General features: G+C 45.5%; 1 protein-coding gene across 1 annotated transcript in view; it reads right to left on the bottom strand.

The window, feature by feature from the left end:
• Positions 1–11,554, bottom strand: part of LOC101073851 (zeta-sarcoglycan) — a 182,081-nt gene extending 170,527 nt beyond the window's left edge. The window contains exon 1 of the mRNA XM_029851179.1: positions 11,431–11,554. Within this exon, the coding sequence (XP_029707039.1) occupies positions 11,431–11,469 (39 nt within the window). The 5' untranslated portion in view covers positions 11,470–11,554. The remainder of the gene's footprint in view (positions 1–11,430) is intronic.
• Positions 11,555–15,158: the final 3,604 nt, after the last annotated feature.

Here is a 15,158-nt window from a genome sequence, read left to right as displayed (position 1 = left end):
TTATCTTTACACTAGATTAGCCAGAATGTTCCCATAATTGTTACTAACGTCACCCTTCAAAGTTTTTTGAGCAGTACTACATGCAGCCATGCTCCCTCGGATCTTTAAAGCATTTATTCTTAAAAAAAAAAAACAACAACAACTAAGAAACAAACCCGTGTTTTCAATATATTCCATCAGTGCACTAAAAAAGAAAAAAGGAAATCTCCAGAAAAGCAGGAACGCCGGGTAGAAGCCAGAACAAAGCCGAACTTGAGCATTTGTCGCCTGTCTGTGCCTCACAAGGTGCGACATTGTGTCCTTCAACAGGCGTCTCCATCTTTAGCAGCTCCTGGGGCGACCTGCTCACAATAAACCTGCGGAACAACAAGCTGCGGCACCAACGACCTCTCAATGTTACGGTCAGATGGCATTGCTTTGTCTCCTTTATCGTCTGCGCTTCTGCAAACATCAGTACAATCAGATAGAACGTTTAAAAAAAGGTGTTCCTGTTATTAATGGTTGCACCATTCCTTACGCTCCTTCTTTGTCATTTAATTTCTCCTTGCATCTCAACCATTTTCCCTTTGATTGTTGGTGTTTTTGATATTGTGTTTGGACACTGGAGAGGCCACCCGGTATGCTACCCCGCGGTAACTGTCGAAACAGATTCCCCTGTGGAAAATTCCAGGTTGTTCTTTGGTCTCTCTTGTGCCCCCTCTGGTAACACCAGAGCATGACACGCTGGCGCTGGGTAGCCATGAAGTGCGTATGTGTCGGAGTAGATGCGTGTGAAGAATTTGGGACATTTTGATGCCCCTTAAAAACAGTGAGGCCGTGTTTTTTTTTACATCTTCTGCACATTGCTGGCAGACATGAGTAAATGACGGCGCGGCGGCGAGCGTCCCTTCATTACTGCAACAGTTACAGACCACTTTATGCTTGTTCACAGAGGCCCTCTCCTTTCTCCTGGCATCAATTTCAAATGAAAGGATGCTATAAATGCAGCCTCTTCCTGGTTAATGTACTGAGGGTGCAGGCACAATGTACTTAAAATTAATCTGACAGAAGTGTGAGGAGGAGCGTGCACACACACACACACACAATATTGTGCAAATGCTTTAAATCCCATCCCGCTTAATTTTCCCACTACTGGGCTCCCTCAAAATAAATCAATACAGGGGAAAAGTATGCAAGGGAGCTGGAGAAATGAAGGGAAGGACCATAACCATTATTTCAGAGGACCGGCGATGGAACTAAAAGACACATGGAATAGAAAGTGAAACATAGCGGAGCGCCATGCAGTTGTGTTTAATTAAACATGAGCACAAATAGACTTAAATACATAAACCATGCTGTCATAGGTCTGCACTCAGGATGTCACTCATCCAGACGGCCCCCTTCCCCCCCGAGATTAGAAGTTTCTGGTCTTATTTCTCATTCTTTTCTTCGGTTAAGTTTGTGGGACGGGTTCATCTTGTGTTGTCAGAGGAAGTTGGCATCATCTCGTAACAGCATCGTTTGTCTATCCATGTCTTTACCAGACAGACTGAACTGCGATCAAAGTAAGCGTGACTGTTGTTGCTATGCTAATTTAGTACATGAAAGACAACAGTATAAAAAAAGCTATAAAAATGTAAAGAATTGGAAACTCTCACAGCTTCATAAATAACCATTTCCCTTCCTTCCTTCCTTCCTTCCTCTGACGCTGCATTAGGTTAAACCCCCCATTCGCTGCAACCTCCATCATTTCTATTGACTTATCCCTTTTTCTGTTCCAAATGTGGAGTTCAGACCTGCCACAAGCCCAGAGTCCTCATTATACTTCATTTCTTTTATTTCCTTTATGACCTTTATGGCTGTGGGTTTGTGTTTTCACTTTCTTCCAGCCTTCCTTCTGTGAAATGAATATGAACTATCGGACTATTTCAATTTAGTTCCTATCATGCTGCACGATTGCCAGATTGGACTGAACTGTGAAATTATTACACACACAAAAAGGGCTGGTGTGTATTTGTACTCATTTCTATAGGGTGGAAATGTTTGTAGATCAAATAAAATCTCCATTTGATTGAATTTTAATGTGCCAGAGAGATGTACCAGGTGTGACTGTAATCCAATTTCATGAGTGCATATAGGAGCGTGTTAATAGGTGCTGGAATCTTCCGCTTGTCTGTTTCTAGGAGTCACAATCACACATGCGTGTGCAGTCACTGTCTTTTGGCTCCATTTATTCTACTTATTCTCCAACCTTGCCCATCTGCTGGCGCATTGCCACTCATTACTGAGAGAGATGAGGGACAGATGAGAACCCCGGCCGAGAACATTGATGAAAGTGTCATCTTTCCAACAGAGTGCTTAAAGAAGCAGTGATCATTGTATCATTAAAGTTTACCACACAGCAGATGTGACGCATCGTTCTCATTCTAGTGTTTTAGGCCACATCTTAATACCTTCCAACCACCATGACACAGCCCCCCCCCCCCCTCCCCTGAAATCTGGCGTCTGGTGCGGTCACCTCACCGGCGTTCAGCACTCTGCCCCCCCCCGCCACGCCAACACCCCCCCCCCCCCCCCGCCACTCTTGCTTCATTTGGCTCATGATGAGGTGTCACCGCTCTGTCCTTGAATGGGCAAGAGTCCCATCTGACGAAAAGTGTTTGCGTGTGTAATGCGATTGCTTGTTCCTATGTGTGTGTCCCAGCGTGTGTGTGTGTGTGTGTGTGTGTGTGTGTGTGGCCTGGAGATGTAACAGACATCGGGATTGCGCTGTCACAGCAGGGGAAGAGATGATTTACTTGTCACGGGGATGAGGGACGGGAAGGCAGATACGTCCAGATAAATGCACTGCTGCTGCTGGGATAATGTAAAGACGCTGGGCTATACTGCCGAGACTCGCGGGACTGCTGACGGGGCCTGAAGGAGCCCGCGCCGCACGCCTGGAACCACGTAACCCACCCCATCCCTCCCGATTACAAAAATGAAATGATGCTCTCATCCTAAAATGGCAAATAAAGCTGATGCACTTTTAAAACAGAGAATTTGGGCCGCAGGAGCTGACAACCAGGAACAGTAACGATTCAGAATTACAGCAAAACCAAAAATAACAACCTAAGATTAGGATGGAATAAACATAAGCAGGAGCGGCAAATTTGTCGTGTCTTTTTTGACAGTAGAAAGACAGATTACTATTATCAAGGCCAAAGAATCCAATTTGTCCAGGCAATGAATTTGGTTCGCCCAGAGTAGACGAGAAGGAGGAGCCGAGTCCGCTCCGCTTCCATGGCGGCTGTAAACGTTAGCCAGGACTGGGCCCGTCATCCCAGGTCAGCTGCAGGGAAAATGACAACTAATGCCAGTAATGAATTCAATTCACCCACCTCTGAGCTGGATGGTGCTGAGATGGTGCGGGGGAGGCTGATGATGATGACATCTCTCATTTAATGTACACTAAATATAACAGTATGTTCAGCAGTAACTGGTAATGATGGGTAAAGAACACAAGCCTCCCCAGAAAAAAAAGAAACCGGTGACCATTAGCCCGCCACACCAGGAGCCGCCAGTCATGACCACATCACTATTGCTTTGTTCCTTTAGAAGAAATCAAATTTCCATCTTAGCATTGTTTGGAAAAAGAGTCACCTTGCAATTCTCCCTAAATGGCAGTTTAGGGAGAATTAAATGACTGAGATTAATAATAGATGGGAGTCCCCATTTAGCTCCGGAGCGCAAAGCCTTCTATTATCTCGTCAGCGCTGGACAGCATAGCATTGCTCGCAGCGGCGCGCATAATGACAAATGTAAACATCCCACTGAGATTCAGTCTAATGCTGCATGTCCACTGGGCTACGGGGCAGTATGGCGTGCTGTCATCTGCTTTTACATTATCCATATGGTGCCAAGAATGCCTTTTGGTGGTAGAGCGCGGCTGGAGCCAGGCACACTGGAGCCCCATTATTAGTCAATGAGGGAATAGGGATTCTCTCACGAGTCCCTCATGATTCCCTCATATACTACTCCTTTTCTTGGCCGTCATGCTCTGATGGAACGCTATCAACACGCCACACACGCCTCAGGAGGGACAGGAGCGCAGGCACGTGCAGACGACCGCCCCTGGAGCGAAGGGACGTTTCTGGCTTGCGCCTTGATTGATCATGTCTCCTTAAATTCATCTGTGTCCTTTTGTGTTTCCTGTTTTATTTTGAAGTCTAATCGCTCCGCTCGCTTCAGGTGCCTTCACCTCCGGCCCTGGTGCGTCCCCGTCCCCCTGGGATCGTCCAGGCCTTCCCCGATGGTCCCTACCCCTGGTGTTCAAGTAGTCTGCGTCTCCCCTGTCCTGTGACAGGTCGTCAAGGCTTTTGCCAGAGAGAGACGTCAGGTTTCGTATTTCATTGCAGTTCGTAATAAAGCGAGCTCGGGCGTCTCAGGCCTCCTCCTGTGATCAGTTTCACGTCACTGATGTTCAAAGACTTGAAGGTCTGTTTTTCAAAATTATCCTTTTCCAGTCCTGACATTCATTTCAAGCAGCTATATGATGAAATTGAAGCTAAAGCTATCATATAGATATGCAACATAATAATAATACTTCAAGGCGAATCTTTTTACTGTAATTATAATAGTGTGTTTAAAAGTGTTTCTGTTATAAAAAGTGTTTCTGTTTGCATTCAGCGTGTAAGAATTTTCCGGGATTAAGAGTGTTTTATGCAGCGCGTCAGTGGCTGAACAATGTTTTTATCTATTGAAGATTCGAACCATTTTTCTCTCATCTTAAACTAACTTATTCTATTCTTCATTCAAATTGCGATGATGATTAAAAATAACCCGCCCGTCAATCGGGAGGGTTACTGTTTCCTCACTGTTATGTTGTTAAGCGATATTGATCCCGGCAGATGATATGAAGCTTTGTTTGCGCTGTTGATTCTATCCGACTTGTGTGATCTACCGGCTTTTGCGGAGGGCTTTTTAACAACCGGATTTATCGGCTATAATTCTTAAACATATTCACAGCACCCAGAGCTTTATCCACTGCCTCAGTCTATATACTTGCCCAGCATTTGGCACAAACTTTGGTGCCTTAAATTACAGGATGTGGGGGATTTTCTGGATCCCTGACTCATCTGCTTGTTAGACTGTCGGAGGTTTTGCCATTTTTGGTTGGGGGCCACGTTTCACCGACATCCCCATCTTGTGCGGCCGTGCTCCGGGCTGCATTTATCTCCGCTGTGCCTTCAGCTACTGAAGCTTAAACCTACGTCTGGCTGCACCTTCAGACGTCTGTTAAAAGTTCTGCCGCCAATTCAAAGGTGTCTTACAAAGACCGAGGGAAGCAGACATCCTGTTGTTGAGGGACGCTTCCCCTGTGAGTACAGTGACAGCTTGTATTTTAGCCTCGCGTTTTTTATTCACTCACATTTCCTCGGCTGCAGCGCCGCATGTGGTTCGGGTATTTAGATGGCACCGTACATCAAAAGTTTGCGTGCCCGCTCTGCCGTGACCGTATATCGTCACCATGCCATGCTATCAAAACAAAGTTTATTAGAGCCATATTGCATTCAGCTCCAGCAGGCAGCCCAGCCAGCAGACAGTTGCAGAGAGAAACTCATATTCTCTTCAAGTGCATATTATTGTTGCAGTTATTTTCCTAGAGCACAGCGACGGAAATGACCAATCAAAGGGGCGCCGCCGCGCTCATCCGTATACAGTGAAAGACGCCATCTGTGTGAAAAATAACTGGATTGCGGCATAGATGAGGAGTCAAAAGTCATCTTAAGGAAAACATAGCTGTCAAAACAGAGTCATGAGAAACTATGGCAGCCGAAGGAGGATCTGTAGCAACTGCTCCAGTGGCCTTTCACTGCAGAGAAATTAGAGCAATACGAGTTGCATTTTAATGAACGCAGAGACTGATTTTGTTTTGTTTTTTTTCCCCCTCACTGCCATGCAAGCACATACAGTTGCAGGCCACGTGCTGGAAACTCGGCCTTCAATTTCTCCGACTTGAATCACATCGGCTATTAATACGATCGTTTTGATCCCAGGGCTACAGAAACCATCAATGGCAGACAATGCAAACTTACCCCACAAAGTGTTCATTGACTCTGTTATATAGGGACTCGGTTACGTTAATTAATGCCTAAAACTTTCCCAGGAAGGATTAGCTCGCAAGAATAGGAACTGCTCAATCTTCAAACTGCTCCTATTCCAATCGCAGGACAGGGAACTGGTGACACTTCCATACACCAGCAAGGTGGCTCAGGGGTCACGCAATCAGAATCTGAGTTCAACAAAATACTTTTCCAAGTACAATCAAGTAGAAACTCCATTACTAATGGAATTGTAATTACCATTACTACACTCTGGAACCTTTGGAGCTACAGGAGTGATTATAAACCAAACACCAAATTAACCCTCTTCACAAGAGAGAATATTGTCTTCATGGACACAGAAGAAACCAAGTGGGATCTAGTCCTAAACAACCTGATTCATTTCTAATGAAAACCATAAAATCTCAACAATGCAAAGACTTGCTTGTTTCGAGCAACAAATCACGTTCAATCATCACGTTATGGGTTCCGGGATCCTGAGGCCAGCAGAGAAGGCTTTGAAGGCAGCACACCACTGCATGTTGAGCTGTCAGTGGCGTCGTAGCGCAGGTGGGACTATGTCGCTACATCGTAAGGCGAGGTGAACAAAGTAGAGCGCGCTCTCAGTTCAGGGTCAAGTGGCGCGTAGAATCACTCACACTTAGATTGAGACAGACATGAACGCAGTCACACACCCCCGAGGCTTCTGGAGGAGAAGTCAGATGGCAGGTAGCGATGTGGGACATCAGTCACCATTAGGAATGACTGTGTGTATGGGTGTGTATGTTTCCCGCCACGATGCACACTAAATATGCTAAAGGCAAAGTGTTCATCTCTGTCTCTATAGAAATCTGTGCACTTAGAGTGCTATATGTTAATGGATCCATGCACTTTTATCCCTGTAACTATCATCCATTATTAGCTCTGTGTGTGTGTGTGTGTGTGTGTGTGTGTGAGTACAAGAGGAGACTAATTATCACAACTCCACAGCTATGTGAACCCGGGAGCCTCCCTGGGGCCAGGTTCAACACCGTCGTGTTTTCTCTCCACTTACAAAACTCCTCTGCAGTCCATTGTGCCTTCTGTTGCCTGCCGCCATGGATCAGCAATCCACACACACACACACACACACACACACACACACGCACACACACACACACACACACCCCCTCGCTATCGATAATTTCATCCCTGTGGGTTTGAAACACCCTCCATATAATGACGATTCCAAGGATGTTGCTTCTATAACTGATGTATGAAATTCTTTATGGATGTATTCTCAGGTTGTTTTTTTTCTTTTTGCAATTCCAGATGACTGTCGGTATAACGTAAAATTAAATACAGTTACCTCATTAATCGCACTAATGTGTAGCGTTCATTCTGATCCCGGCCAAATCTGTTAACCTAACATTGTTCATTAATACTATGGTGTATAGGTTCATGGTCCATACATGTCTCTTTTTGTTGTACCTATCTGCTGCTCTGTGGAACACCTGGCTGCCGCTATATGATTTTATTTTTTAATATTGCCAGCATCTGGTGCATGATTCTAGGGCACAACACATTCCCGGTCACAAGTAAACTTAAAAAATAAGGAAAGATATTTAGAGTTTTGTGTACAGTATCACCAGCCCCAGATTCTATCAGTCATGTCCTCATTTACGAGCATTACTTCTCTTTGATGAGGTCTCGTTTATGTCGTACCTTTATTTCAAGAACAAATGCACTATGTTTGCTGCTTTTTGTGATTACCATCTGTTTACTAATTGTGCTGGTGTAAGCTTAGCCAAAAAAAGGAGAAAGAAAAAGAAGGAATTTTCTTAAACTCCTCTAATTCCTACAGCAAATCAACAAATTCCCAGCAAATGGTGAGGTGCTCGGTAGGTGCAACTCCCACACAGAACCGCAAGCAATGATTCACCAACAACCTCCCCACCTCAAAACTCATCTGTATGTGGTAACATCCAAATTTAACCATAAGAATCGAAGCTTCCACGTTGCAGCGCATTAAGTCGCCTGTTCGCGCTGGGTGTTGCAACGCTTTTTCCCAATTTTATCGCGCGTAAATGATCCAACTGATGCCTGCAGACACAAGATGAAGAACTGCACTTGCCTGAGGGCCGCGCGGGCCAGTCTTGGCCTGGCTGGCTTAAATGCCTGAGTAATGTACCCCAAACCATGGCAGTTAATGTTGAAATGCCCCTAAGAGCACGTGAACCACCCCCTCCTGTTTTCTCCAAGGACAGAGCTGGAAAGAAATATAGAACACGAGACTGCGGTGGGTTTTTTTATAATAAATGTTATTTATTATGATATTTATACCCCACAACCAGAAGCCATTTTTAAAAAATTAGTAACCATCATTGGAAATTCTGGTACTTCCTTAACAGGCGGGTTCCATTAAAACTAAAACTAGTTACAATGGAGGCAGTTTGTGTTAGGTTGTGGGTTTTGAGTGTGAAAGATTAAGATAAGGATTAAGAGTGATTCAGCCTCATGGAGGTCAGGTGGGAGAGAGAGTTCTAGAGCCGGGGAGCAGAGCAGCTGAATGCTCTACTCCCCATGGTGCTGAGATGGGGAGCTTAGGGGTGGATGGAGGAGGAGGATCTGAGGGTACAGGCTGGAGATATGAAGAGGTTCTGACGGGTTTGGAGGGTCGGGGCTGCGGATGGCCATAAATGCATGAACGAGAATGTTGTAATTTATTCTGAATTGAACCAGGAGCTGTTGAAGGATGCCGTGATGTAGTGGGGGGGTGGGTGGGTGATATAATGATGCCAGCAGCAGAAATCTGGACCAGTTTATTAAGGGAATGACCTGCATGGAGGGCAGCAAGGAGGGGGGGGGAAAGATGGATACAGATGATGCTACTGAAGTAAAATGATTGATTTGTGAGGTGTTATCTGTAAAATGCCTAATTATCAGTCAAATTCCTGTTCTCAGACAAGTCAAAACCTGCAAATTGGCACGTGTTAGTTTCTTAAGTGATCTCCTTTCTCTAAATTTGGATTGATACTGAGGTCTGAAACTGCCCCCTACTTTTTTAAACACTTATTTCCATCTCTCTTAGCTGACGAACTCTGATCTGGAGGGTCAAAAGCTGGCTACCTTTATGATACGATGCAAATACAGTGCATACAATTTATGTTGAAGCCATTACTAAAGATCAATAGCACTTAAAACTGCTCCATTGATATTGAAACCTGCACTGATTTACAAGCAGCGGGTCACACACACACACACACACACACACACACACACACACACACACACACACACACACACAAATGCTTGATTATTTGATATAGTGCAGTGGCTTTCCAACTTCCCAGTGCTGTCTTTGCTCGCTCGTTTCCTGCGTTCCCTCTTCGCGACTCACGGCGAGTGGCACGTAAATATATCGTCTCCTTTTAAGATTGGATTGCTTTGGCTATAATGTATTTGAGAGGCTGATGAGAAAGTTCTCCCGGGGTGGACAATAAAGTCGGTCTAATCCAAAATTAGAGAGGCTCAGTTTCTGGTACTTGAGAGGAAAGAGTATTGATTTTAATAAACTTTAAGCTTTACTGTAAAGGTATGGCAGGAGCTGGGTGTGCAGATGTGCCAGCACAAAACAGCTAAAACAGACCTGTGTGGTATCTCTGCACTGTGGGGCCGTAGACGCGTTCAGGCAGTGCTCAAGCGTGTGCACACGCGTGGGTTAATGTCCCCGACCAAAGCCCTATCCTCCCGCACATAACCGCCAAGGATGGACGAATACGTGTGTACAAAAAAAAGGGCCAGAAACAGAAAGCTGGACAGGAACTTCATATTTGAGGTGGAAATGTGAGCTAAAGCACCACTGCTGTCAAAACCAAACTGCTTTATTCCATCTGAATATCCTGGACTTGGAATGCCATATATGTAAAAAGTACATACCTTACTACATCAGAAGAGATAGAAATGACACCATTTGTATATCTTGGGGAGGAGGGGGTGACGTAAAGAGGCTTGGGATGTTGAGGTCTTTTTAAAAAAAAAAAAAATCGGGATGCCACTAGCCAGCTGAGTCAATGCCAATTTAGTGCAGTGCATTGAGGTAACCTTCCCAGAAATGTGATCAGAGCTAATGCTACTCGAAATGTCAACACCCAACGCCCCCCCCCCCCCCCACACACACACACACACACACACACACACCACACACACACACACCACACACCACACACTCACTAACGGAATGTTGCTAATCTGCTGATTTAGCCACTTGCTGCTATCAGATTAAATAGGAACTGCAAACGGGGGATTTCCAAACTCAAGTTCTAAATTTTCAGATGCAAAGTGGCAGCAGGCCAATATCACACCTGAAGGACTGGCAGCTCCGTGCACACTCATTTTATAAACTTTACTAGCACAGAGTCTCATGGATCTCACTGCTGGAGTGAAACCCGCACAAAAGCGGCTGCAGTCCAAGTTCCGCTCTGTTTCAGAGATGCGTAAGCAGAAAAACTTCTGCAGGGGATCGTGAGGATTCGTATCATGGTGATAAATTGTGAGTGATTAGATCTTTAGAGAAGGAGACTATTACTAATGACGTGGATTAGTAATCCACGTCAGGAGCTCATCCTCGCTGACATGACATTTGAAGAATTTGGTGGTTACTTGTCTCACAATTCTATGGGGCAGCGATTTAGTTGAGGGAAATTCTTAAAAAAAATATGTCATATAAACTGTCCTCACAATTCAACAGACAGGACCTGGAGTGGAATGGAGTACATATTGTGTTGGCAGTTGAGAGTTCTTCAGACACTTTCAAACAGACTCTTCTGGCAGAGAAGTATGATCAGCCTCTCATTACCCAGGTCCACAACCCTTCTATTACCGTCCCTGACCCTGACCCTGTGCGCCAATAAATGACCCCCGTCCCGTCTATCCAGTGTCCCAGTGACGCCCACAGCGGCTCCTGTCAACAACCCAGGTCTAGAAAAAAAAGGGAATTATAATTCACTCCACGCACCGAGTCCTGACACGCTCCCTCATCTCTTCCTCTCTTAATTCCCTGACCAGCATAAAAAGAACACGGACGAGTGTTTGAGTGAGAGAAGCAAACAGCAGGAGCGACGCGCTCCTGGGTGGTGTTGAACCTAGAGCAGTGACAATAGTGACAACCTCCCCATCAGCACCTCCGGCGTCCGAAAAACCTCCAGCCGCAGCGGCCACCCAGTCGTTCCACTTGTCACCCGAGATAACAGCGCAACTCTGCTTTTTGACAACATTGCGCACATCCAGCGAGCCACCCATCACACCCAGTCACGCCTCAGACCACCCGGGCATCCGTCCATCCATCCACCGCAGCCGCCGGAGCAAGTGCGCGCTGCGAGCCTCCTACCTTGAGCGCTTCAATATCCAAAGACGTGGACCGGTCCATGGCGGAGAAGTCAAGTGAAGTTCGGCGAAACAGTCACGGAAATCGAACTCAGACGGACGACGACGAAGAAGAGCAGAGTGAGGGTAAAGTGATTAAAATAGGAGAAGCCCCGGGAAAAAAAAAAGTTGGAACGCTCTCTAGAGTCCCGAAGTCTGCTGCAACATCCCCGGTTTATTCTCAGGAGCGGCTTATTAATATTCCAGCACAGCGACGGGTTTCTCACTCTCATTCCTCCCAGTGGGTCTCTGGGTAAAATCGGGACTCCATACCGTGGAAGTCCCCCGCCCCCCCACCACCTCCGGTTCTAGGTTCGTCCGCGCTGGGGATGGGGGGAATAAATAATGACAGACGCGATGAAATTAGCCGCGCGTAATGTTTAAAGCGGCGGCTTTTGCGCACTCCTCGTTCCGGTGCGTATTATTTTTTTAGTTACATCTGAGTACGGAATATATTTTGGCCCCCGCTGCAGGAACGGGAAGCCGGGATGAAGACTCTCCTTTCAGTCAGTCAGCAGATAAATGCCGTCATATCCAGCAGCGGTGGAGAGGTGTCTGGAAAGAAGGGGTCCGGATCACAGAGACTCTCTGCCGAGCCTGGTCGACTTCCATGCGGCAAACCGCCAGAGATATGAGCTCCGAAATAAAAGGAGAGAGGCAGAGAGAGAAAGGAAAATGGAGAGAGAAGGGTAAAGATAGAGGGAGGGAGGGAGAGAGAGAGAGATACGGGCGGCGGGGAGAGTTGGTGCGCGGGGAGAGAATGAGAACTGGGTTTATGCTGTATATTATCCCGATGACTGACGCACCGCACCGTTTGTGTTGGTGAGGGAGAGGAGAAGAGGAGAAGAGGAGAAGAGGAGAAGAGGAGATGAGGAGAGAGTTGAAGAGAGGGGAGGCTTGTTCTAATCAAGTAGATGGGTCGAAATTGCTGCTTTGTCACTGAGGACAAGACAAAGATTTAAATTCAGGAGCTGTTGGACGACTTGCAGAAACTCATTTGATACTTCAACTCTCTCTTTCCTCTCTCTGCCTCTTCCTCTCGGTCTTTTTCTCTCACCCTCTCGAGCTCTTTTTCCTCTATCTCTTTTTTGTTAGAGAACAAGAAGTACAGAATTCACACTGTAATGGACAAGTGGAAATAGATCAAGCCTTTCTTTCTTTCTTTCTTTCTTTCTTTCTTTCTTTCTTTCTTTCTTTCTTTCTTTCTTTCTTTCTTTCTTTCTTTCTTTCTTTCTTTCTTTTCTTTCTTTCTCACATCACCCTCATCCCTCTCCTGCATACTAAGGTGTCGCCGCCTGCCGACCACTGGGGCTTTTTATTAACTGTCACACGTTTTTGAATGAGGAGACAAGCAGTGGAGAGGAAAGGAGAGAGATGGGAGGAGGAGGAGGAGGAGGAGGAGGCTTGCTGCCCAAAGAGAGGAAAGTGGAAGAGACAAGTGGTGATGGATAAAAGAGAGGGAGAAGCAACGAGAAGAAGGGAAGCAAAATAGAAGACAAGGGCCACAGTGGAGTGCTCTATAATGTCCTGTTAAGTTCCGAACAATCGCGGGACTGAACCTGGCAGCTCAATACACGTTAGAAATGTCACGGAGTCTATCCCTCCACCCATCTGCCCGTCCCCCTATCCATTACACATCCAAAAATGGCAACACACTCAGCTGCTCGGAGGTTCCTGCCTCCGTGTCGGCGCCTCAATTTCAAGGATCATTTCAAGTCCTTTCAACTTTGCACCATTGTGACGTTCTCGACGCTTCAAGTGCGAAATGTTTGTGTTCAGTTTAATAGGTTTGCCGATGAGAGGGATCCCATGCTTTCACACATCTGTGCCTGCGAACACACACACATATGCACAGAACAAGAGAGGAGGGAATCGTGGATGTAGAAGGAATATTTGAGGGAATCAAGAGATGAGGAATAGCCCATTAATGAGACCGATGCTAGTTCTCTATGCTCCTCCTCCTCTATCTGGCCGACTCGCTTCTTTCCCCAACATCTCCTTGTTGTCACGTTGTCACATTGCCTGCACTCCAGCACCTTCGCTGCCCCCTCTCTCTCCCTCTTTCACTCTTCTTGTGCTCTCAGCCTCTTTCATTTGCACTCTTTGGTAATTTTCCACCTTCAGTCAGTCAGTCAAACCCACCCACCCCCCCCCACCCCCCACACCCACCCCTCCACTCTGCCGTGCCGTTTCTCTTTCTCCTGCAAAACTTTGCTGTTGGGCAATTAATCATTTTTTTCCCCAGACCTGTTATTTTTTTATAGGGAAAATGCTATCGGATATGGTCAGCAGGTCAATGCCTGTTGGAAATTATCCATCCCTCCCCCATCAAGTCGGTTTCTCGCTTTCTCTCACATTAAAAAAATACACAGTTGCTCTCCATCATACTTAAAAATCGGTGGAGGTTAATGCACTCCTTTCTCGCCACATATGCAGCTCATTCATTTGTGTGCATGTTATTTTCTTTTCAAAACTGATAGGAATCTATATGAGAGAAGAAAGTTTTGCACATTTTTGTTGTTTTAAACAGCGTTGCTTCCGTATAGACTTTCCCTTCTGCCTTGATAAGAATGCATGGCATCATGATGGGGAGCAATTTTACCTGAAATCCTTGCTCTTCCACAGTACAGCTGTGTGTTGGACGCGGGAAAAATAACATCACCTCCTCTGTTTACCTCATTCTCTCTCAGCTCTTTTCCTCTTGTAAGACTGCAGTCCTGTGATAGAGGCTTTTATTTCTCCTCTCAAATGCAAAAGTGCAGCTGTTTTTCTTCGCTGGCTGCAGAAAGAGTCGGGGAAAAGCCTGTGGGAGAGGCTCTCTAAACACTGCCATACAACACAAAGTTTGACAGCGACTTGCAAAGTCCTGGACATGACCAGCAGATTTACAGCTGCCTCTGGCATGATGGAGGCATTACTTTTTTGCTGCTGTTAATCAGAAACTATACTGTATATCCACAGTTAATGAAAATGAAGGGATGTGATTAATTTTGATTCATCAAGATGTGATTAAAACTCACATTTCATTTTGAGGGATTAAAACACCTGATTAGATGACAAAATGACAAAATGGTTGGAGGAATTATAGCTGTTTTCTCTTAAATCAGATGAAGAATGCAGCTGACTGCCTCAGCTTTGCAGCCTTTTACCGTTTCCTTTCGTGCAGGAATTGTGATAATGGCGAATGGTTCCTCCTAAAATGATCAGTTCTGAAATATGTTGTAGTTTTACATGTAATTACCATGAATTAAAAAAAAAAATCAACACATGATCCCGTCAATTCTGTTCTTTGACTGCTACAATGCTACGATTATGCATGTAACAACACCTGCTGGTTTGTAACAACACCTCCCAACGTGTAAATCCATTCAGCAGATACCACATAAATGCAGTATTCAGCAACATTAGAAATAAAGATTTTAATATTTAGGGGTTTTCTCTTGTGCTTTTTTTTTTCACTAGACTGCTGTCACTACATGGGAGAGATAGAGAAGGTCATTAGACCTTGCACACACCACTTACAAGTCTATTAACAGGCCATTAACAAACACACCCATTCCATTACTGAAGGGATCTCTTCCCTTCCCAGCCTTTGTTATGGCACATCAGCATATTAGCCCACAACGTACTGCCATCATTTTGCCTCTCCTCTCATTCCAACAATCAAATGTGTGATGCTTATAAGTTTCCAAG

This window comes from Takifugu rubripes, chromosome 17 (assembly GCF_901000725.2).
Source record: "Takifugu rubripes chromosome 17, fTakRub1.2, whole genome shotgun sequence".
Taxonomy (NCBI): domain Eukaryota; kingdom Metazoa; phylum Chordata; class Actinopteri; order Tetraodontiformes; family Tetraodontidae; genus Takifugu; species Takifugu rubripes.
The sequence above is the reverse complement of the archived record's forward strand: the minus strand, read 5'-3'. Positions and strand labels throughout refer to the sequence as shown.